General features: G+C 39.3%; 1 protein-coding gene across 1 annotated transcript; it reads left to right on the forward strand.

Annotated features, from left to right (window-relative positions):
* Positions 1 to 3969: 3969 nt before the first annotated feature.
* LOC149921220 (trypsin-1-like) lies at positions 3970 to 7493 on the forward strand. Its single transcript, XM_090163027.1, has 5 exons — positions 3970 to 4096; positions 4568 to 4829; positions 5727 to 5805; positions 5875 to 6187; positions 7234 to 7493. Exons 1-5 carry the CDS (start codon positions 4048 to 4050, stop codon positions 7407 to 7409), a joined length of 879 nt encoding a protein of 292 aa, XP_090019153.1. The 5' UTR covers positions 3970 to 4047; the 3' UTR covers positions 7410 to 7493.
* Positions 7494 to 23057: the final 15564 nt, after the last annotated feature.

Genomic DNA, 23057 nt, shown 5'->3' on the forward strand with positions numbered 1-23057 from the left:
GGCAGCGCTGTTCTCGGGCGAAATTGGAAGCTAGACGGAGACTTCCCGTATTTTTTTGTCCTTTCTCTCGTGTTTGTGTGCAGCCGGTGATCGATTAGACACTCTCTATGTTCGGGGTGATAACATTGGCTTTTTCCTGTTCGAGGAAACTTATACCCTTCTCGATCTTTCGCTTACTTTATCGCCCCCCGCACATCCTTCTTGCCACCCCTCCCATTAGTACCTACTACATCCTACTCAGATTGGAAAAAACCACTATGTAAACGGGAAGCTTCTCGGCTGCCCTATGCTAAAACCTAGTAAACGCCATTTTCTTAAATTCGAGATATCGCAATTTCTTTATTATTGCGCTACCTGAGAACGAGAGTCAAGCGCAGTCCCGTAGCCCCCTCAAAAAATATCTGTGAGTGCCCCATCGTGCCCCCTCAAAATATTTCTGTGCCCCTTACAATATCGTTGTGCCCCGATTAATATCGGAAAAGATTGGGAGAAGCCGATGTAAATGCTTCTAAATCCACTAAATTTATCATGTTTAAATCATTTCTATTTCAATATTTAGGAATATTTGTTCCTAATTTAATTTTTAAGGCGATATATACACATTTTGAACCGGACGCCACAAACTCTGTAAGGCACTGAACGTGCCCCCTTAGGAATTATCTGGGCCCCCTCAACTGAAAAATCCTGGCTACGGGCCTGGTCAAGAGAGTTGAGATACGTGACTTTCGAAAGAAATTTGAAATAATTATTCTTGAAGGCCGACTACATAGTTATTCGGTTGATTCTGTCTTACACTGGAAGTTGGCTGCTTGCATAGCACACGTGTCTTGCAACGAGCCAGCTTCCAGTGAAAGACAGAGTGAACTGAATAACTATGTAGTCGGCCTTTAAAGGGAAAGACCCCTTCAATTTTACAAATTTCGCTGCGCAGTGGCGTAAAAATTTCTAAAGACAAAGGCAGAAGCAGCCAGAGCTGCAAACGTTGGTAATCCACACCAAATACCTGAGGTTATACTCTTTTTAAATATTTTTATATTAGACAGACTTGATAATTTTATCATTTTTAATGTTGATTTAACCTTCTTTTTGGTATATTTCAATTTTAAAGTTTTAATAATATTACCGCCATCTATCTGTTTCAAAAATTTAGGACGAAAATACCATCTTGGTCAATTGCGATAAAATAATACCACGTGTCAAATCTATTGAAGTTGGGTGAACTTGCGGTGTTGGAATAAACCTTTACATTATTGTAACTGGCGAATGATTAGGTTTTTATAACAATTATTATCGAAATAAAATTAAAACATCCTATTCTCAAAAATTGGGTTTTAGATTTGCTTGACTTTCGTTTTCAGGTAGCGAATTGTTATGGTGAAGCAAGTGGTATTCACTGGATTATATCATACAGTAATTATTTTGGAAGGTTGAAATTTGGTGTACAACTCACGTATGTATTTCAATTTACAAGTAACTTAAAAATTTAGAAATTGGCGTTTACTAGGTTTTGCCTTTGGACAGCCGTTCTGCTAGCGCCTGTTTTGTATCGCGTCAAAGCTAAACTGTTTTTGAGCTTGGGCTTTATTATCTTATTATACAACAAGTGTATTTATGCTTACATAAGCATGTATATTATGCTTGATAAGATTCAAAAAGCTTTTTAAGGCGTAATTAATATTTTATTTTATAATTTTACAAAATAGCGTTGTTCTATTTTATTAATTCGTGATTACATATTTCCCTATTTTCCTAAAAAACGTTTCGCTTAAATTGCAGCCATCATGAAGATGGCTACTATTAAAGCGAAAAGTATTTTTTTTTAACATTTTGCGCAGTAGAAATACTAATTGTCCAGTATTGAATATGAAAATTGACATACATAATATTTTAAAACGTTCAATATAAAATTAATTTTTAAAAACTAATTAATTGAAAAATGCTTGATATTGTTAGATCATTATTTTATTAAAAATTGAATGATAAAAAATTCTAAATAAACCTATATTCTAAGATATATGTGGGGTGGCGGAGTGGTTAGAAACAACTCTTTCTGCGGGGAGTTTGCCAGTTCTCTCCCCACTGGCTTAAGGGGTTTTCCCCCGAGGTCTTCGGTTTCCCTGGGCCCTCTCCATAAAAACTTGTTGAGGTTAACGGTAATAGTTGGTGTAGGGAGCTGTTGGCTCGATCGCGTGGCATGTAGCGCTTGCTACCACCCTCCTACGCATTGTAACCCGGCCAACTGAATTAATGGCTTTAAAAGTCGCTTGATGACTTAGGACTAAAGTGGTGCCTTGGGTATTAGCCTAGCTGATTATGATTTTATGATGTGTCCAAAATGATCAGTATATCAAGACAAGTATTTTATTGAGAATTTACCAGTAAATCAACTGTAAGGTTTTAGACACTAAAACACACTATTGTTTTCTTAGCCCTTTTCTTAGGTGGTAGTAATTCCTCTTCAAACAGCTTGAAATATGGAACGTCTGACATTTTACAGATAAAAAATATAACATTTTTTTAATCAATAATATTTTTTATTGGGTGTATCAATAAAATATTAGGCAAATAATATAATACTTATCAATAATATTTTTTACTGGGTGTATCAATAAAATATTAGGCAAATAATATAATACTTATCAATAATATTTTTTACTGGGTGTATCAATAAAATATTAGGCAATTAATATAATACTTATCAATAATATTTTTTACTGGGTGTATCAATAAAATATTAGGCAAATAATATAATACTTATCAATATTTTTTACCGATCATTACAAAACAAAACCAGTCAAATAATATAATACTGGACAAAACATTTTTTATACTGTACAAATAATAATTTTATCAAATAGTATTTTGACTTAGCAAATAATTTGTCGCGATTCATGATTACGTATTTCCGTATTTTACTAATTCGTAAAAACTTGGCTCTCCCTTTTGCTAATTAGAGAAAATTTGGCTCGCTTTTGCTAATTAGTAATCAGATAATTTGTTATTACGTATTTATCTATTTTGCTAATTAGTAATTAGCTAATTTGTTACGTATTTCTCAAGATTGGTAATTAGTGAAACGCAGTTCGCTCTTTAGCTATTTCCTGGTAATAGAGAGTTACAACAACCCATTTCTAAGCGTAAACGCGAAGGTCTAAAAAATATTGGAAATATCGGAAACATTTTTAAAAATATTGGAAATATCGGAAACATTTTTAAAAATATTGGGAATATCGAAGATATTTTTAACAATATTGGAAATATCGGAGATATTTTTAAAAATATTGGAAATTTAGGAGATATTTTTAAAAATATTGGAAATATCGGAAACATTTTTAAAAATATTGGAAATATCGGAAACATTTTTAAAAATATTATAAATATCGGAAACATTTTTAAAAATATTGGAAATATCGGAGATATTTTTAAAAATATTGGAAATATCGGAGATATTTTTAAAAATATTGGAAATATCTGAGATATTTTTAAAAATATTGGAAATATCGGATATATTTTTAAAAAAATATTGGAAATTTCGGAAAAATTGTGAAATATCAGTAAATCTGAAAATACAGAAATTCAATGGAACTATTAAAAATATTTCTGCGCATTAATTTTGCGTTTGAAATTTCAGGAAAGCTTTCCTCCGCAGTTGAATCCCAGGGGTTTTCATTTGCGTAAATGAGTTCTTGTCCATAAAGTATCCCGTTCCTTATTTTCATACGAGAAATTTACATTTTCTAATCCCGACAATAACGGCAAAAGAGTCACGAGGAGTTAAGAAAAATTATTGCGTCTAATCCATCATAAGCTTTATGGCTGTATTCCAGATTAACGCTATCACCAGAATTTGTAAAGAGGGTGCATTTGGGAATGACTTTGTAATTTGCGCGGGTAATTAAGATTAAGCCAAACCATAAATAGATAGCGAATGAACGGGATTAAGAGCGCTTTAATCTCTGACCATATACAAATCCGGATTCATCTCGGTATAAATAGGGACACTCTGGCTAAGATTAAAGTTATAGGAGTTCACTTCTTCGACGCAAAATGAAGTTCATGTTCGCCGGCCTCTGCGCTCTGCTTCTCGCCGTTAACGGTGAGTTATGGACGGCAGCAGTTTTTACGCTAATCGTTATTAGGAGGGCTGTTAACCCTTGGCGTCTAGAAATACCAACGAGGATATTCCGAGGAAGTTTTAGATTAAGAAATGAAAAATTGTGGTTTTCGCGTTGTCATAATGAACTAAACAAAGTTGAATTTCGTGTTAGGAAATAGAAAGATCTAAAAATTAGAATTTTGGTTAGAGTTTTAACCGTGAATGCGTTAAGGACGCCAAGAACAATTTCTTGTAAGAAATAATATTTCCCGTCGAGAAAAATGTCGTTCCCCACGCCACCTAACGGATAAAAACCTAAAAGATAAAGATTTAGCGTTGTTCCAAATCGAATCCCAGGCCGGTGCCGTTTTTCATTATCCCCTCGCTAGATGGCGCTTATGTACCAAAAATAGGGTGAAATTGGGGATAAAAATACTAATGTTAGATTTGTTTGGTTTGAACCCTATGTAGGCCACGCCTGGCTGCCGTTACCAGCCTCTCTGATTGAGGGGGATGCCATCCAGCCTCGAGTGGAGTTAGGCTCTTGCGGTCAAAGCAAGGTCGTCTACGATGGAGACAAGATAGTCGGTGGTCGAGATGCCCTCCAAGGAGAACTGCCCTGGCAAATATCCCTGCAAAGGAAATCCTGGTGGAGCTCTTCCTACTCGCACATCTGCGGAGGATCGGTTCTGAACGCGCGATACGTCATCACCGCCGCCCATTGCGTTGAAGGGTAACATTATTATCCATTCGCTCCATTTACCCTCGGTACAGGATCTTTTTATGGAGAGGTCAGCGCCGTTATCTCTACCGTATAACGAATTGCAACCCGTTCGTCCAGAACGCAGTCTTCCCTTAACGGTGGAAGGGAGTACATCGATGTTAAGCCATCTAACGACCTCTAGTTCATATATTTTTTAGCTTCTAAATTATGATTATCTGAACATTGAATTGGGAATAGTACCGCTAGAATTACAGTTTCAATCTGCCTTGAAACAAATTTTTCAAAATTTTGAACTTGGTTGGTGGCGCCATCCACTGTTAGCGTCGGAAACTATATCCTATGAAAATGACTTTTTCCAATATACCACCTTGAAAGTGATAGATGGCGCCACCGTATAATGATAGAGTTGACCGCTTACTCGAAATTTCAGAATTTGTTTCGCGAAACCACGACTCCCGAACGCGCCTACACCGTACACTACCGCCATCTATAGAATCTTATCGTATTAATACATTATATATTTTAACTTTCAATGTTAGGATTTTATTACAAATAATTGAGAAGAAAAAATAATATATTGGTACCATAAATAATGTTTTATATAATTTCTTATATTAAATTGGCGCAAAACAATTCAGTTATAATTTTTACTGTTCTAAAACTGACGAACGAGTTGCGCAAAAATTCCAAGAGCGCTTTGACCTCTCCATAGAAAGATCGGAAAAAATAATCAAAATAACTATAAAAGTGTATTTACCAAAATGTCGTTAGAATTATTATCGTTAAACGAAAATTAGTCTTAAATGAAAACTAACTATTTAGCTTTTTCATTGTGGTTCGTAAATAGTGTAGTTTATAGTTACAGGGTTCAAGTCAGCCTATTAATACGAATATTAATGTTTGCAGAGGTGCAGCCGGTGACTTCCAAGTCGTCACTGGAGCCCACAACCTGAAACAAGTCGCTCCCAAGCAAAACAGTCACAAGGTACCTCAGATTGAAAACCGTCAGTGAAATGACCTCAAGACTGTACCTTAATTGTCGTTCTTGTATTAGGTCAAACGCGTCAAGATCCACGAACAATACAACAGCCGAAACATCTTCAACGACATCGCTATTTTGGAATTGTCCAGTCCCATTGACATCGAAGGAGCCGAAGGATTCGTCAACGGAGCCTGTCTGCCAACCGCCAAGGCCGCCACCGATGGCACTGTCACCGCTTCCGGTTGGGGAGCCATCCGCGAGGGTGGAGCCGCCGCCAGCGTCTTGCAGGCCGTCGACATCCCAGTTGTCTCTGATGAAAAATGCCGAAGCCAATACGGCGAAAGTGCCATCGCTGATTCCATGATTTGCGCCGGTGTTGATGCTGGTACGTACTGCTAAAGGATTTTATAGTTCGAAGGACGATGGTCACTCGGGGAAGAAACCTGTAGCTTTGTCTATACGTAATAGGCCTTTCTATAAAGTAACATTGGCCTTATTGTTTAGATGTATCGGGCGCGTCACTCGTGACGTAGAAGTGACGTTTCACTATGATAGCCAATTAAAATTCGACGAGTCGCCCTTTTTATAAAGATCTAACCTTCAAAGCTGAACTGAACTGCTATGTATCTCGTGACGAAAGCGATACATTAAAACAAGTTCAGCAAGCGTAATGACTTTATAGAAAGGCTTATTGATTACAGAATTAGCATTACGAAATGCAGTACTCAGTTTAATATTTCTGTAATCGGTGTACAATCTTGTAGCTTCGTCTGTTTTAAGATGATTACGTAATTGATTACGCACTCACCTTGAAGCTTCGTCTGTTATAAGGTGATTACGTACTCAATTTCAAATAATAATAATAATAATAATTGGTTTATAGAATTTCACGAAGTTGTTAGCCCGTGCTTTATAACTATTATTTTTCGACGTTTTCTCTTACTTTATGAGAAACCGAAGAACTTTTATTGAAGCTAAAAGTTTGCTCAAAGGGCTTATTGGCAGACAATAAGACAATTTGCTTAAATCGGCACAGGAATCCATGCATCTACTTGGAATGCTTATCGCGTATGGTAAGATCACTCTGACGGCTTAGGCCCCGCCTACGACAGAAAAAATCCCATTGTTAAGTTTACATAGGGACGTCAAAAAAATCGTCAGCTACATCAAGCCGAAAACTTGCCGCGATAAGCATTCCAAGTAGAGATATGGATTCCTGATCGGCACTATAAAAACAGGATATAGAAACCCCATTAACGTTTCTGGTAAGGCTTTCAAAAAATTAATACTTTTTAGAATATAAAAATTTTACTGGTAATTATAATGAACTTGTAATTTTCGAATTTGAAATGACGACAAAGATAAATTTAAAATATGTATAACTCTCATTTACGCGTATTACTAAATTTAACTCGAACAATTCTCCACCAGGTGGAAAGGACTCTTGCCAAGGAGACTCCGGTGGACCATTGGTGAAGAGAGAGAACGGCAAGGCCACCTTGGTCGGGGTGGTGTCCTGGGGTTACGGATGCGCTCGTCCAGGATACGCTGGAGTGTACACCGAAGTGTCTCACTTCGTTTCTTGGATCCAAGACAACGCCGTCTAAACTAATTACCGCTAATTATGTATAAAAACATACTTTGATACCTTTGTATGTACGTATAGCGTAATAAATGTAATATAAAATGTACCACAATGCGTTTTATCAAAAAGCTAAATCACAGATTTGGCAGCGGACCTAATCCACCTTGGAGAAAAATACCACAACAAAAATATTTCGACACAAAGTTTTTCCAAAGTGCATGCTCAATTTTCTACAAACGCTTGTAGCTAGGAGCAACAAACACAAGGAGAACGCAGCTAGCCTTTAAACACGCTAACGAAGGGTTGTGTACGAATTTCATTGGACGAGCGTCACGAGCCTTTACGATGAATGTTTTACGGGCGGGGAGAAGACAATTTCCGAATTTTCCCCTTCCGACGGCAGCAGGCGCAAAAGCGTCTAGCCAATGAAAAATGTACGCAAGAAAATCCACGACTTTTGACGGGTTGCGTTCTCCTTGTGTGGGGTGTTGTGTTTGTTGCTCCTAGCTTGTAGCTTGTAAAATTCTGTTAAAAACTTGTAGAGGTTAACGGTAATAGTAAAGCCACGTTCACACTAGAGCCTAAAACCCAGTTTAGGTCGGTTTGAATGCCAGTTTTGACCGCCGACTATAATTCTTGGTTCACAAGTGCGAAATCGCTTCACCCCGGTTCGCTTATAGCCAAGGCTTAACGTCATTTCCAATGATGACCAGAATTTTGAAAATACTAAAATGTATTCCAAAACAATTAGTTAATTATGTTTACTATACATACAGTAATATTATTGGACATTATTTAAGTGTAGGGAGCTGTTAGCTCGCATGGCATGAAGGGCTTGCCACCACCCTCCTACGCATTGTAACCCGGCCACCTGTTTAAAGGCATTAAAAATCGCTTGGGTATTAGCTACAATCATGATCAGTTTCCATGATCGCTTAAGCCTTAGCTTGTATCTCGTGCTTGCGAAACTGGATTGGTACAAGCTTCATTATGAAAAAAACAATATAAACCAATTCGTTTCAAATTGTGACCAATTGGTCTCTCATTTGACTCAATTGGAATATGATGGCTCTAATTCGGCACCAATTGGAAATACAAAACCCAACTTGGAAAAATCATATGGGTAATTATTTCTGAAATCGACAGGGTTTGTTGCTCGATAGTGGCGGATTTCAACCAAACTTTTTTTGTGGGTTTATATAGCACTCGTATGGAAATGTATGAAGCACGCGGGCCCTAATTGAAAAATTTCAATAGTTATGAATTTTTCAAATTTGACTTTTTTGAATAGATTTTGCGCACTGTCTTCATATTATATTGAATATCTCAATTGGTATTGGTTTTTTAAATACGAAATTTGGTATCCCAGGCTAAAAGGACCATCTAAAGTAGATATTGAGGTCAATTTTTTTATAGATGTTATAGTTTTTGCAATATGAGCTCGTTAGGGGGGTAGTACTTGATGTTTGATTCAGAAAAAGGGTCAACTGGAAAGTCATTAAATATTTTAGCTAAAAGCCTACTTATAGAGAGAAAATATACGTTAAAATAAAATTGATGGTATCTCGATTATTAAGGTCAAAATATTTTTTTTTTAAATTTTAAGGTTTATTCATTTTCATACAAAATATGGCTAATAAATTAAACACAAGGTAGGACTTATCATTTATTTACACAAAAAGGGTGTGCTCCAAAATTGATTAAATTTTATATTCAACATCTCGGTGCACGTATATTGCTTACCGAAACATTTTGTGGAGGTGAAATAAAAATTACTGAAAAATTATTAAAGGTGAAACAATACATTCAGTAAATATTTTTTTAAGATAGTAAAAAACTAAAGTTTTTTTTCTTATTTTGAGAAAACCGATAACACTTTCTTCGAACATTCTTCATCAAAATAATAGTGTCTTCCCCTAGGGCACGTTGGACGTTTAACCACGCACAGAATTTGACTCTTTGGAATATAGTGTTCTATTTGGCCAAAAATAGGAACTCTGAAACCCATGGGGGCGAAACAATTTCACCAGAGACATATACATGTAGCGCGTGACAACAGCTCGGGCGCGAAGATTATCGTAAAATTTCATCAATTTTGGAGCACACCCTTTTTGTGTAAATAAATGATAAGTCCTACCTTGTGTTTAATTTATTAGCCATATTTTGTATGAAAATGAATAAACCTTAAAATTTAAAAAAAAATTATTTTGACCTTAATAATCGAGATACCATCAATTTTATTTTAACGTATATTTTCTCTCTATAAGTAGGCTTTTAGATAAAATATTTAATGACTTTCCAGTTGACCCTTTTTCTGAATCAAACATCAAGTACTACCCCCCTAATGAGCTCATATTGCAAAAACTATAACATCTATAAAAAAATTGACCTGAATATCGACTTTAGATTGTCCGTTTAGCCTGGGATACCAAATTTCGTATTTAAAAAACCAATACCAATTGAGATATTCAATATAATATGAAGACAGTGCTCAAAATCTATTCAAAAAAAGTCAAATTTGAAAAATTCATAACTTTTGAAATTTTCTAATTAGGGCCCGCGTGCTTCATACATTTCCATACGAGTGCCTTATAAACCCACAAAAAAAGTTTGGTTGAAATCCGCCACTATCGAGCAACAAACCCTGTCGATTTCAGAAATAATTACCCATATACCAATTGGAACTCAGTGGTAATTATTGATTTTGCAATTGGAATATATGTACCCCAATTGGAACCAATGCATCCTCCATTGAGTCCAATTAATCCCCGGTTGGGATGGTGGAATACCAATTGGTACCAATTCCTTCAGAAAAAACAATATACACCAATTGGTTTCAAATTGTGGCCCATGGGTCTCTCATTTGGCTCAATTGTAATATGATGGCTCTAATTGGAGATTAATTGGAAATACAATACCCAACTTGGAAAAATCATCCCAATTGGAACTAATGCATCCTCCACTCATTTAAAGTTTGTTTGTAAACCAAATGGGTTCTAATGGTTTCAATTGGAAACCTAATGGGCTCTAATCATTGATTTAAATCCCCTATTATATTTCAATGTAATTTTAAATGTCAATTTAGTGAAAATTCTAGCTACAGCCCTGGGTTAGTGATGGCCCACTGCCATACTTTTTCAGACATAATTACTGTCAGTAAAATTAATTTATCAAACAAATACCCAACTTGTTTTTTTTCTATTAAAGTCTCCTCAGATTTGCTTTATCATCCAACTAAACTGACTGTAATAAAATTAGATAAAATTTATCTTTAATATTTCCTTGCAAATTCACCCGTCTTAAAGGTAAATGCAAATAATAACCAATCGAATGCTCTCCCTAAATACATTTCTTGTATTGTCACAGTCATATTCATTAACGTAAACTGTAAAAATATAATTTTATTGGCAAAGTGTTACTCAGTTCATTAACTACTTAACTATGATAATATCACAACAGTTGTGGAAATATTCAATACACTATGCAATGTATAATTCCTGTGTGAGTACGAAAACCACGTAACATGAAAAACATGTTTGTTCTTATACTGGGGTTTCTCGACAAGTGTACAAATAGCGTAAATGTGTTGATATAAAACCAAATTGAACCACTGTAAAAATGCAATTGAAACTGTTATCCACCTCCATTAAAACCACTATCGACCTCCAATTGGGACCACTATAAACCTCCAATTGGAACCACTAGAAACCTCTACACTATAATTGGAAAATCTAAATATCCCATTAAAAAAAACAAAACCAATTGGAAAAAAAATTCTACAATTGGAAAAATGAAATATCCCATTTAGAACCAATAAGCAAAACCAATAAACTCTACAATTGGAAATCAAAATATCCCATTTAAATACAATAAACAAAACCAATTGGAAAAAATACATTCTACAATTGGAAAAACAAAATATCCCATTTAGAACCAATAACAAACCAATTTAATCCATCAACAATACCAATGTGGAAACAAACGGGAATGGTCCAAAAATACAAGTGGAACCAACTAATCGTTACCAATGTGTAAAAAACAATTGGTTTCTATTGATTTTTTGTAAGGGCTTGTAGCGCAGATCAAATCCAACTAGATATTTCCACGCTCCAACCAAAGTTTCGCGCGATGGTTCTACTCACCTGACTGCACTGGCAGCCAATGAAGAATTAATTGGAAATCGTAGTGCAATTCCTCAATCATAGATGTCACCACGGGTCCCGTAGAGGGTTTATTTAGTCGCAATGATTATTTGCCATTTATTATTGTCTAAAGGTTAGTCCAGCCCTGGTCTTGGGAATAGTTCGTCACGAGGATAGTTTGACCATGGGCCAAATAATGATAAATCCAGGACATGACTCTGGTACCTTCACGCGTACTAAATCGGCCGTCCACTAAAAGACACAGGCGGCCATTTTAGTAGGGGGGAAAAGGAGGAAAAATAATAAAAAATTGGGGCAAAATCAAGCAAGTTTCCGGTTTCCCGAACGCCATCTAGTGATGACTGAGTCGGAATTCGGAAATAAGTGGCGGTTGTAATTCGAAAATCCTGCCATATTTCGCCCCTCATTTTTTGATAAATTTTAACGATTCTAGGAAATTATATGTTTAATATTATATAATTATATATATTATACTAATTATGAACTTAGTACGTATAAAAATAAGTACTTACTTTAATAACCACACTATATATGATAACTGTGAATAAATATTCCGGGATATTTACTACGACGACCACGTGTATTATTTTTGAAAACTGTCCCTAAAACATTTGCCCCCAAAATGACGTAGTTCCGCGATCGCGCGTTTTTCCCAATAGGGGGCAATAGTGATCGGGTGTTAGCGCTGTTGGACGGGTTTTTCGCATAGAGTCATGTCCTGGATTTATCATTATTTGGCCCATGGTTTGACTCGGAGATAATTTGTCTCTATTATTATTAATGGTTATGTTTAATAACAGAATTCCAGAATTCCCAGTAAAGTTATTTTAAGAGAAAGCTAAAAAAATTCCTTTTAAGGAGAGTTGAATAGAAAGCACTAAGTTTAAATTGAGAACTTTACTAAAACAGTCAGTAATCCCTCAACCATACTTCGGGATCAGAAGGCCGACATAATTTGCATAATATATTTTATACAGGATGCTACTTTTAAGTACCTCCAGTCCTCCACCACCCTCCTTCGCATTGTAACCCAGCTGATTGTTGATATTCAGGGGTGTGTTCTATGGCACCTAATGAGTAGTAAATGTCGAATGAACCCGTAAATTACCACCATCTATCGTAGCTGTAGCGCGATTTCTCAGATTAACAGAAAAAGATTGCTCGTAATTATTTCCAAAATACTTAATCTTATACCATCTCTGTTTACAAACATAATTTAGGTGTGTCAAAAATAATTTAAAGAGTAAGTAACTTAACAACTTTATATTTTTCTTGTTCATTTGATCATGGGCTTTCCGAAAATGTAACTCACTTGATGAAATACCGTCGTTAAGTTTATTTAATATTAAAATTAAATTTACGTGCAGCGCCCCGTTGCGGCTCTTGTTTTGAACGATATTTTTACCGCGCCAAGTTTGCGACGTCATGGACTATAATACGTTTTTTTCTGAATTTATCCCACTGCGTCTGGTAGACTACGTAGTTCCCACTATCCAACCAAGATCATTCTTGTAATTGAGCGTAGCTCTCACTGTGGAAACTGGCAGAAAAAGTGGCTGTCCGGTCCTAGAGAAGCTATTGGATGAAACGAAAAGGGGCGTTTCGGAAAACGACTCGAGAGGGAAAAACGGGTGATTGTTCCGCGCTTTAAAAAAAATTGGTATTCTCTCACTGCGATGAATTGGGGGGGAAAAAAGTGGGGTTTCGGAAAACGAGTCGAAAGGGAAAGAGTGGTTAATCGGTCGTGTTGGGGGGAAAAACGACTCCAGAAGAGCCGGCGCCAGAAAATTGCTGTCTGACGGAGTCACGAGAGGGGAAACAAGTGGGCCCGGCAGTCCCAAATAATAGTTTCACACGACCCAAGCTTTACGAACACACGAATAGTAGTATAACCGGTAACGGAAACATCAACAAATAAAATAAACGGTCGAGAAAAACCGCTCGAAATATTTTTGTGGGTAATATGGGAACCGCTCGAAATATGTTTGTGGGAAATATAGGGGTGACAATTTCAAAAATTACCCAGAGTGGTTGGGCTAAAGGGTTAAAAAACCAACAGAAGCGATTTCACCACGTTTAGAGATGCACTTACGAAAACCCATGCCGCCCCCTCCCCTCCCTTCACACCTAGGGGCTCAGGGAAGGTGATAGCATAGTTCCCAAATTCCACAGAATGGCTGGGCTCCGAAGAGTCGCCAACAATAGATAGGAGCGCTCGGTGGGAGAGTCGCCATATCTTACCCTCCCCCACCCGAATGGAAGCGAGAGGCAAGCGCTGTTGCGGAAACCGTGTGCGAACGAAAACGCCAAAACGCCAGAGACGGAAACGCCAGAAGATCGCCGAATCCCGATTGCCCGACTTGCTTGGTTATTAGTTGTCGAACGCGCGTGAATTTTAGGGACGAAAATCTGGTTTAACTATAGGAGAATATGGCTAGCTTTCTACGGCCTTTCCCTCTCTGGTTTAAAACGCGAACGTAGGAGGATTCTACCGTGGCGTAAGAGAACGACGTTATTGCGGACGGTAATAATCCTACTGTGGCGTACTGGCGTTAGAAAACGGCGTGTTTGCGAACGGCGGCGGCGGGGACCGTAGCGGCTACGGGAGTTTTACTCTATCCTATACTAGGCTCGTGTAAAACTAAAAAGACTCAACAGCTGACAATGACCGAAAAACACAAAACGTTTAAATGAGTTTTGAAATTTATATTTTTATTGACCGAAAAACATAAAACGTTTAATGAATTTTTAAATTTATATTTTTATTGACCGAAAAAAAAAACGTTTAAATGAGTTTTGAAATTTATATTTTTATTTAAAAAAAACAAAACGTTTAAAAATTTATTTTGAAATTTTACGTAAAAGAACATTTAAACAATGGGCCACGTCGACGTCGACCTCAGATTCCACACCGGCAAGTCGTTCCCCGCATCTTATAACTGTTTCTCCACTCATTAATGCAAACGAATTGAAATAAAGAGTAATCTTTAAAAACTAAATTATTTATCTCGCTTTCCTTTCTCTACTTGAGTTTAATTAATCTAAGCCTAATTAACCACCGGATTTGCATCTCGCTCCGCTCAAGTATTTGTTGAAAATTCCGTTTTCGGTTTTTGCAACGTCCTAGTATCATTGGTAGATATGGCGATGCGAATTTAGATAGCGCTCTAAAGGATAAGCGTGAGCGCGTGTTTTTAAAACCATGTAAGCACTCGCGTACCAAATTCGGTAGTAGAATCTCATGGTTCTATACGAGATTTTTCGGATTTGACCACGAACCTTAGGTTACCCTAATGCGATTCATTTAATAATACGCTATTAATTAGCTTTGTACTAAATTCTTTGATTCGATAATGGAAATTTCGGGAATATAGGGAATTGAACGGAATGAGAAAATGTCTATGAAATGGAATGGGAATGGATGCAAACGGGTAGACATGGAATGGGAATGGATGCAATCGGGTAGACATGGAATGGGAATGGATGCAATCGGGTAGATATGGAATGGGAATGGATGTAAACAGGTAGTCATGGAATGGGAATGGATGCAATCGGGTACACATGGAATGGTAATCGATGCAATCGGGTACACATGGAATGGTAATCGATGCAATCGGGTACACATGGAATGGGAATGGATGCAATCGGGTAGACATTGAATGGGAATGGATGCAATCGGGTAGACATGGAATGGGAATGGATGTAAACAGGTAATCATGGAATGGGAATGGATGCAATCGGGTACACATGGAATGGTAATCGATGCAATCGGGTACACATGGAATGGTAATCGATGCAATCGAGTACACATGGAATGGGAATGGATGCAATCGGGTAGACATTGAATGGGAATGGATGCAATCGGGTAGACATGGAATGGGAATGGATGCAATCGGGTAGACATGGAATGGGAATGGATGCAATCGGGTAGACATGGAATGGTAATCGATGCAATCGGGTACACATGGAATGGTAATCGATGCAATCGGGTACACATGGAATGGGAATGGATGCAATCGGGTAGACATGGAATGGGAATGGATGCAATCGGGTACACATGGAATGGGAATGGATGCAATCGGGTAGACATGGAATGGGAATGGAGGCAATCGGGTAGACATGGAATGGTAATCGATGCAATCGGGTACACATGGAATGGGAATGGATGCAATCGGGTAGACATGGAATGGGAATGGATGCAATCTGGTAGACATGGAATGGGAATGGATGCAATCGGGTAGACATGGAATGGGAATGGATGCAATCGGGTAGATATGGAATGGGAATGGATGTAAACAGGTAGTCATGGAATGGGAATGGATGCAATCGGGTACACATGGAATGGTAATCGATGCAATCGGGTACACATGGAATGGTAATCGATGCAATCGGGTACACATGGAATGGGAATGGATGCAATCGGGTAGACATTGAATGGGAATGGATGCAATCGGGTAGACATGGAATGGGAATGGATGTAAACAGGTAGTCATGGAATGGGAATGGATGCAATCGGGTACACATGGAATGGTAATCGATGCAATCGGGTACACATGGAATGGTAATCGATGCAATCGAGTACACATGGAATGGGAATGGATGCAATCGGGTAGACATTGAATGGGAATGGATGCAATCGGGTAGACATGGAATGGGAATGGATGCAATCGGGTAGACATGGAATGGGAATGGATGCAATCGGGTAGACATGGAATGGTAATCGATGCAATCGGGTACACATGGAATGGTAATCGATGCAATCGGGTACACATGGAATGGGAATGGATGCAATCGGGTAGACATGGAATGGGAATGGATGCAATCGGGTACACATGGAATGGGAATGGATGCAATCGGGTAGACATGGAATGGGAATGGAGGCAATCGGGTAGACATGGAATGGTAATCGATGCAATCGGGTACACATGGAATGGGAATGGATGCAATCGGGTAGACATGGAATGGGAATGGATGCAATCTGGTAGACATGGAATGGGAATGGATGCAATCGGGTAGATATGGAATGGGAATCGATGCAATCGGGTAGACATGGAATGGGAATGGATGTAAACAGGTAGTCATGGAATGGGAATGGATGCAATCGGGTACACATGGAATGGTAATCGATGCAATCGGGTACACATGGAATGGTAATCGATGCAATCGGGTACACATGGAATGGGAATGGATGCAATCGGGTAGACATTGAATGGGAATGGATGCAATCGGGTAGACATGGAATGGGAATGGATGTAAACAGGTAGTCATGGAATGGGAATGGATGTAATCGGGTACACATGGAATGGTAATCGATGCAATCGGGTACACATGGAATGGTAATCGATGCAATCGGGTACACATGGAATGGGAATGGATGCAATCGGGTAGACATTGAATGGGAATGGATGCAATCGGGTAGACATGGAATGGTAATGGATGCAATCGGGTAGACATGGAATGGGAATGGATGCAATCGGGTAGACATGGAATGGTAATCGATGCAATCGGGTACACATGGAATGGTAATCGATGCAATCGGGTACACATGGAATGGGAATGGATGCAATCGGGTAGACATGGAATGGGAATGGATGCAATCGGGTACACATGGAATGGGAATGGATGCAATCGGGTAGACATGGAATGGGAAAGGAGGCAATCGGGTAGACATGGAATGGTAATCGATGCAATCGGGTACACATGGAATGGGAATGGATGCAATCGGGTAGACATGGAATGGGAATGGATGCAATCTGGTAGACATGGAATGGGAATGGATGCAATCAGGTAGACATGGAATGGGAATGGATGCAATCGGGTAGACATGGAATGGGAATGGATGCAATCGGGTACACATGGAATGGTAATCGATGCAATCGGGTACACATGGAATGGGAATGGATGCAATCGGGTAGACATTGAATGGGAATGGATGCAATCGGGTAGACATGGAATGGGAATGGATGCAATCGGGTAGACATGGAATGGGAATGGATGCAATCGGGTAGACATGGAATGGTAATCGATGCAATCGGGTACACATGGAATGGTAATCGATGCAATCGGGTACACATGGAATGGGAATGGATGCAATCGGGTAGACATGGAATGGGAATGGATGCAATCGGGTACACATGGAATGGGAATGGATGCAATCGGGTAGACATGGAATGGGAATGGAGGCAATCGGGTAGACATGGAATGGTAATCGATGCAATCGGGTACACATGGAATGGGAATGGATGCAATCGGGTAGACATGGAATGGGAATGGATGCAATCGGGTAGACATGGAATGGGAATGGATGCAATCGGGTAGACATGGAATGGGAATGGATGCAAACGGGTAGACATGGAATGGGAATGGATGCAAGCGGGTAGACATGGAATGGGAATGGATGCAAACGGGTACTCATGGAATGGGAATGGATGGAAGACAAAAATTTGGACGGGTATGCGATGGAAATGGAATTTTGCTCTACGGGAATGGTTGAGAATGGAAAAGTTTTCGACTCAATTGCAGCTCTCTAACCTGGAATGTCGAAGTGTCAATGTTGAATGTTAAGCCCCAAAAATAAAACATTTTAGGTGTGTGTTAGAAAATTACTTCCCGGTTCGATAAACATCAAGTGAAGTTCATTCCTCGACTATTACCAATGTAAGACGTTGCGCGTATTTTCAAATTCATTGGCTGGCTGCCGCCGCTAAAAAGAAAATTAAGGGCATTCATTCGGAAAACCGATTTATCAAAAAATTAATTTAAGAAACCTGGTCTAGTTCGGCGTAAAATCTTGTATTTATTTTCTTAATGTTTAAAGTTTAATGTCGATTATGAGCAGAGTCTATTCGCGACCGAAATGGTTCTAGATGACGCTGCGGTGCTGAAGTTTTCTCGCCACTGCTTGGGTGTTCTGTGTTGTATTCTAATCCTAAAAAAAGGAACCCCAAAGGGGAATAACAACTTTTCATAAATTTCCTCCTCGGTTTTAAAACTTTGATTGTCAGTAACGTCTGCTTATACGCCACCTCTTACTCTTTTCGCTTGTCGCTAAAAGAGGGCGCACCCATAGTTTTCGGTCGAATATAGTTTAGCACGAAATCTCAGCTGTAAAAAACGCGAGTTTTTGTGAGAATCATCGGGGGGAAACCATAGAAATTCCAGGTGACTTGTATACGAAAATACGCTGCCGTGTTAGGGTATAAAATCAGGTAAATATGGAAAGGTACTGTCATGCCAAAGACGGTATAGTATATTCGTTACCAATCAAATTCTATCGTTACCTATTACATTTCTGTGATTACTTCTTGGCCAGCATTTATTCGAGTTTAGCTCATTTCCGTCTAGTTCTTTTTCCGGCCCGGGTAGGTCCCTTTGGGTTCAGGGAGGCACACTATCGCTCCGCGTTCGGGGCACACTGGGGGGAACGTTATTGTGTCACCACGTCGGTCGTTTTTAGGTTTTCTTATCGACCACCATTTATCAAGAATTAAGGTGTTTGATGGCGTTAGTCGCAGCCATCGAAGGGGATGAAAGCTATTGCTACGCGCTCTGTTAACTGCTGTTGAAAACTTGATAGGTAGTCATGAACCAAGTACGCCAAGAACGCGACGGTTATGTATGAACGCAGCTAATCTGTACCGCGACGGAATAATGTACGGGTGTTTGACTGGAAATTCGAGCGTGGAGTTTTGGAGTCGTCCCCCCACACGTAGAAGATCTTCCTGAAGAAATGGAGTGAGCCGAGTGATCTTGGAGGTCTTTGGCAGTGGTTGGTTCTCTCTTAGTCTCGTCATTCTTCGGGAAATGCATGATTCTGAGCTTGCTGGATCCATAGTTTGCGGGCGTGGTCGATTTCAGAAGCTTTCAGTGGGCCATTACTTCGTAATGGCGGTTTTCTAGAGTTATATTTGAAACGGAATATCCAGGTGGATACGCAAGCTGCTCACTGCAATGAACTAGAGTCTTCGAGGTTTAGGACAGGCTGGATCTCTTGAACATGGTTCGGTAGTTGGCAAATGATTCGTCTCTCCAGTTCTACTTGTATATCGGCCACTTTAAACTACAGTCTATTTTATACACTTTAAAGTTACACGGGGCCGTAGCCAGGACATCGATGTAGAGCGGGCGAACCATATTTTAGGAGGGGCGAATTGTCCCAAAAAGGGGCGTCGGAGAAGAGTTCCAGAAAAGGCTAGGTCGGGCGAAAGAGATCCCAGTACTGGCCCCCCTCTGGCTACGGGCCTGAAGTTACAATAAGGTCTTCGAGCAAACATAAAGACGCGAATCTCGGATCAAATTTGTTTAGGGTTTAGCTTTTTTATGCATATCATTGCCTCGCTTTCTTTCTCCTTTTTCTTGTTGAACTTTCACTGGTAGACGTCAAAGAGGTACTTGTACCGTTGGTGGATGTATTAATATCCTCCATGTTCAAAATAACCTCGAAACTGATGGCACTTGGGGGATCTTAAAATTCATTTTGAACGTGAAAATACGCCGCCATGTTAGGGTATAAAAGCAGGTAAATAAGCCTGCTATTATACCTCACAATGTAAAGGTTCTGTCACGCGCAAAAACGTAATTTTGAAATCAATCAATATTTAGCTAAGCCTAGTTTTTACAAAATGATATCGAGTGGCTTGTTCTATCAGGGCAGTGCAATCCATAGAAATCTCATAGGTAACTAGAATGCTGCCGTGTAACTGGCAAATGGGCCAAACGCCGTGGCAGACGATAGCCAGATCTCAGCCAATCAGAGCTCAAAGAGTGGTTCTGCCAAGAATTTAATATCACCAGAGAGAATGACGTCACCTATCTCCCGCTATAGTAGCGGATCCAAGGAGGATTATTAACCTCGTTGGCGGAACCACTCTACGGCCTCTCATTGGCTGAAGGTTCAAGGCGAACTGGCGTCAAGCTCGGCCGTAGGCGGCAGCATTCTAGTTACCTATTCTGCGTCATGCTCGATGGCATTCCCGAGCTGTGCCCTAGGCCTTAGAACCAAGGAGTGCGAACCACCAGTGGCCACGATCATTCCCCGTTGGCTTTCTTCTACCAAGGGAGACCTAGCATCTGACGCGCTTCGCCAAATCTTTTTGCGACTTTCGTACCTTACGCCAAGGAAGTTACGGTCATCTATACAGACGGCTCGCTCTCCCAGGACTCGGTTATTGCTGGTGCGGCTTTCGCCATTCCCACCCTCGGCGTCGGCGCGAAGTCCTTCGTGGACTCCGGGCATCCTATCAACCGGGTCGAGCTCCTCGCTATCCAGATGGCTCTCTCCTACGTGGTGGTCGGCAATCCAACTCCTGCCCTAGGTGTGCAGTGTGGGAAGACGACGCGCATGTCCTGTTCGTGTGTGCCTCTTTTGCGGAACCGCGGTGGAATCTTCAACTTTCGCTCCGAGCGCGGGGTCCCCCAGCCACTGTAGTGGGCGTTCTTACCGCTGTCCACGCGGGCTGGCAATATTTCGGACACTTGTCAACTTCTTCATAAAGCTTTTCCGCGTTAATTATTGCTATTTTTATATATATCTGAGGTGTTTCTCTTTAAGCGCGTTTGTTTTTAATTTTTATTTTCATTTTTTGGCTGGGTAATTTTTCTCCCTGTGCGCCTGGTGTGAAGGTCTTGTTGCTATGTTCACCAATTCCCGCTACTTGTTATTCTATCCCACCCACCTCAGAGAACCTTTGCAGAATATTATAATTAGACAACTTATACTGTACTTAGTGTACTTCAACCTAAATTACATATCCCATATAAAATATATTGTTAATAATTTAATAATTACTATAATTTAAGTTATTGACAAATTTACAAACGTGCCCATTAACGCTAGGGATACGTTTATGTCCCACCTTTTTGGGTCAAAATGTAGCTTAAGTATCTTGTATTGATTTCGACGCTAGCGACATCTATTGAAAAAAGAATTATTTCACGTCGAGCCGACACTGTTTTGCTTTAAATACTTTGGAAATAATTTTAAAAATACGTAAATATTTTCAGTAAATCTATCGATATCTTTAATGAATACAATTAGCAAAGTTAATAAAAGGTTACTAAGATGGTGCTCCCATACAATAATGTTGAAGTTTACAACATGCACGCAGGGCATAGCCGCTTGAGCATAGAAATCTCATAGGTAACTAGAATGCTGCCGTGTAACTGGCAAATGGACCAAACGCCGTGGCAGACGATAGCCCGATCTCAGCCAATCAGAGCTCAAAGAGTGGTTCTGCCAAGAATTTAATGTCACCAGAGAGAATGACGTCACCTGGCTCCCGCGATAGTAGCGGAGCCAAGGAGGATTATTATCCTCCTTGGCGGAACCACTCTACGGCCTCTCATTGGCTGAAGGTTCAAAACGAACTGGCGACAAGCTCGGCCGTAGGCGGCAGCATTCTAGTTACCTATGAGATTTCTATGCGCTTGAAGGTTTAGGAGTAAACAAACTGAACGACGTTTTAAATAACGAACTAGTCATTTATTAATAATGGTATTAAAAGAATATTTACAAACTATATACAATAGTTCTTTTTATAAACTAACGTGGCCTTCTTGTTGAAATGTTGCTCTTACGTCACAGTCTCTTACTTTAACAAGCCTACTAGCGCGCGCTACAGTCGCGAGGAATATAGCTTTTTCTAGAGCGCGTGCAAATCGCTCGTGCGAAGAATACACAAATAAAGCTGGGTCTTGTGACGTAAGAGCAACATTTTAACAAGTTGGGCAAGACCACTTTTTATTTTATAAAATCAACTATTAACGAAAATTACTAGATTAGTACTAGAGCGACATTACTGCAAGAACTGCAGAAGCTAAATGACCTTAGTCAAATGACAGGTGGTTTTATATACGGTCGAAATCTTAATTATCTCTAAAGGAGATAACGGAAAGATAAGATTTCGTTGATAAAAATATCTTCATTGCTCTTTTTCTTCAACAAATAACGATATGAGAGCATAGGGCCGGCGTTAGGGCTAGGTGAGTGAGGCGACCACCTAGGGCCCCGCCCCCGCACATCACAGTGCTTACCGAGGGGCCCACTTTCAGTGTCAAACTTTTTTGGGCTCTTGTCTCATATCTTGCTGCCACACACATCCTAACACCGGGCCTGATTGCATGGAGAAAGAAGGGATAATTTCAGGAAAGGAAGAGTGACTTCAAAATATCGTAATTGAACGTCTTAAAGTTGAATTGCCCTGCTCTAACTTTTAGAACTACGCAAATACGGCAGAGCTAGCCATTGAAATAGGTCGTGCATTATGGACCATCAATTCTTGATTATATTACATTTATTAATTAGCAGATTATTTAAAAAAGGCGCCTATTGGTTCTTCTAGCAGGTAGTACTGCTTCTAGGAACCCCACCAATTAAATTCGTTGAATATCTTCCTAGCTACCTCAATGTAGATGGCGTGGAATACTTGCGTAAAGTAAACAAACTCTTTATAAACTTCCTCTTTAACAGCCAATCAGATTGGTGTAATCCCCGCTTCGTTTCCCCTCTA

This window comes from Leiobunum rupestre, chromosome 11 (genome assembly GCF_980474605.1).
Source record: "Leiobunum rupestre chromosome 11, qqLeiRupe1.1.hap1, whole genome shotgun sequence".
Classification (NCBI taxonomy): Eukaryota; Metazoa; Arthropoda; class Arachnida; order Opiliones; family Sclerosomatidae; genus Leiobunum; species Leiobunum rupestre.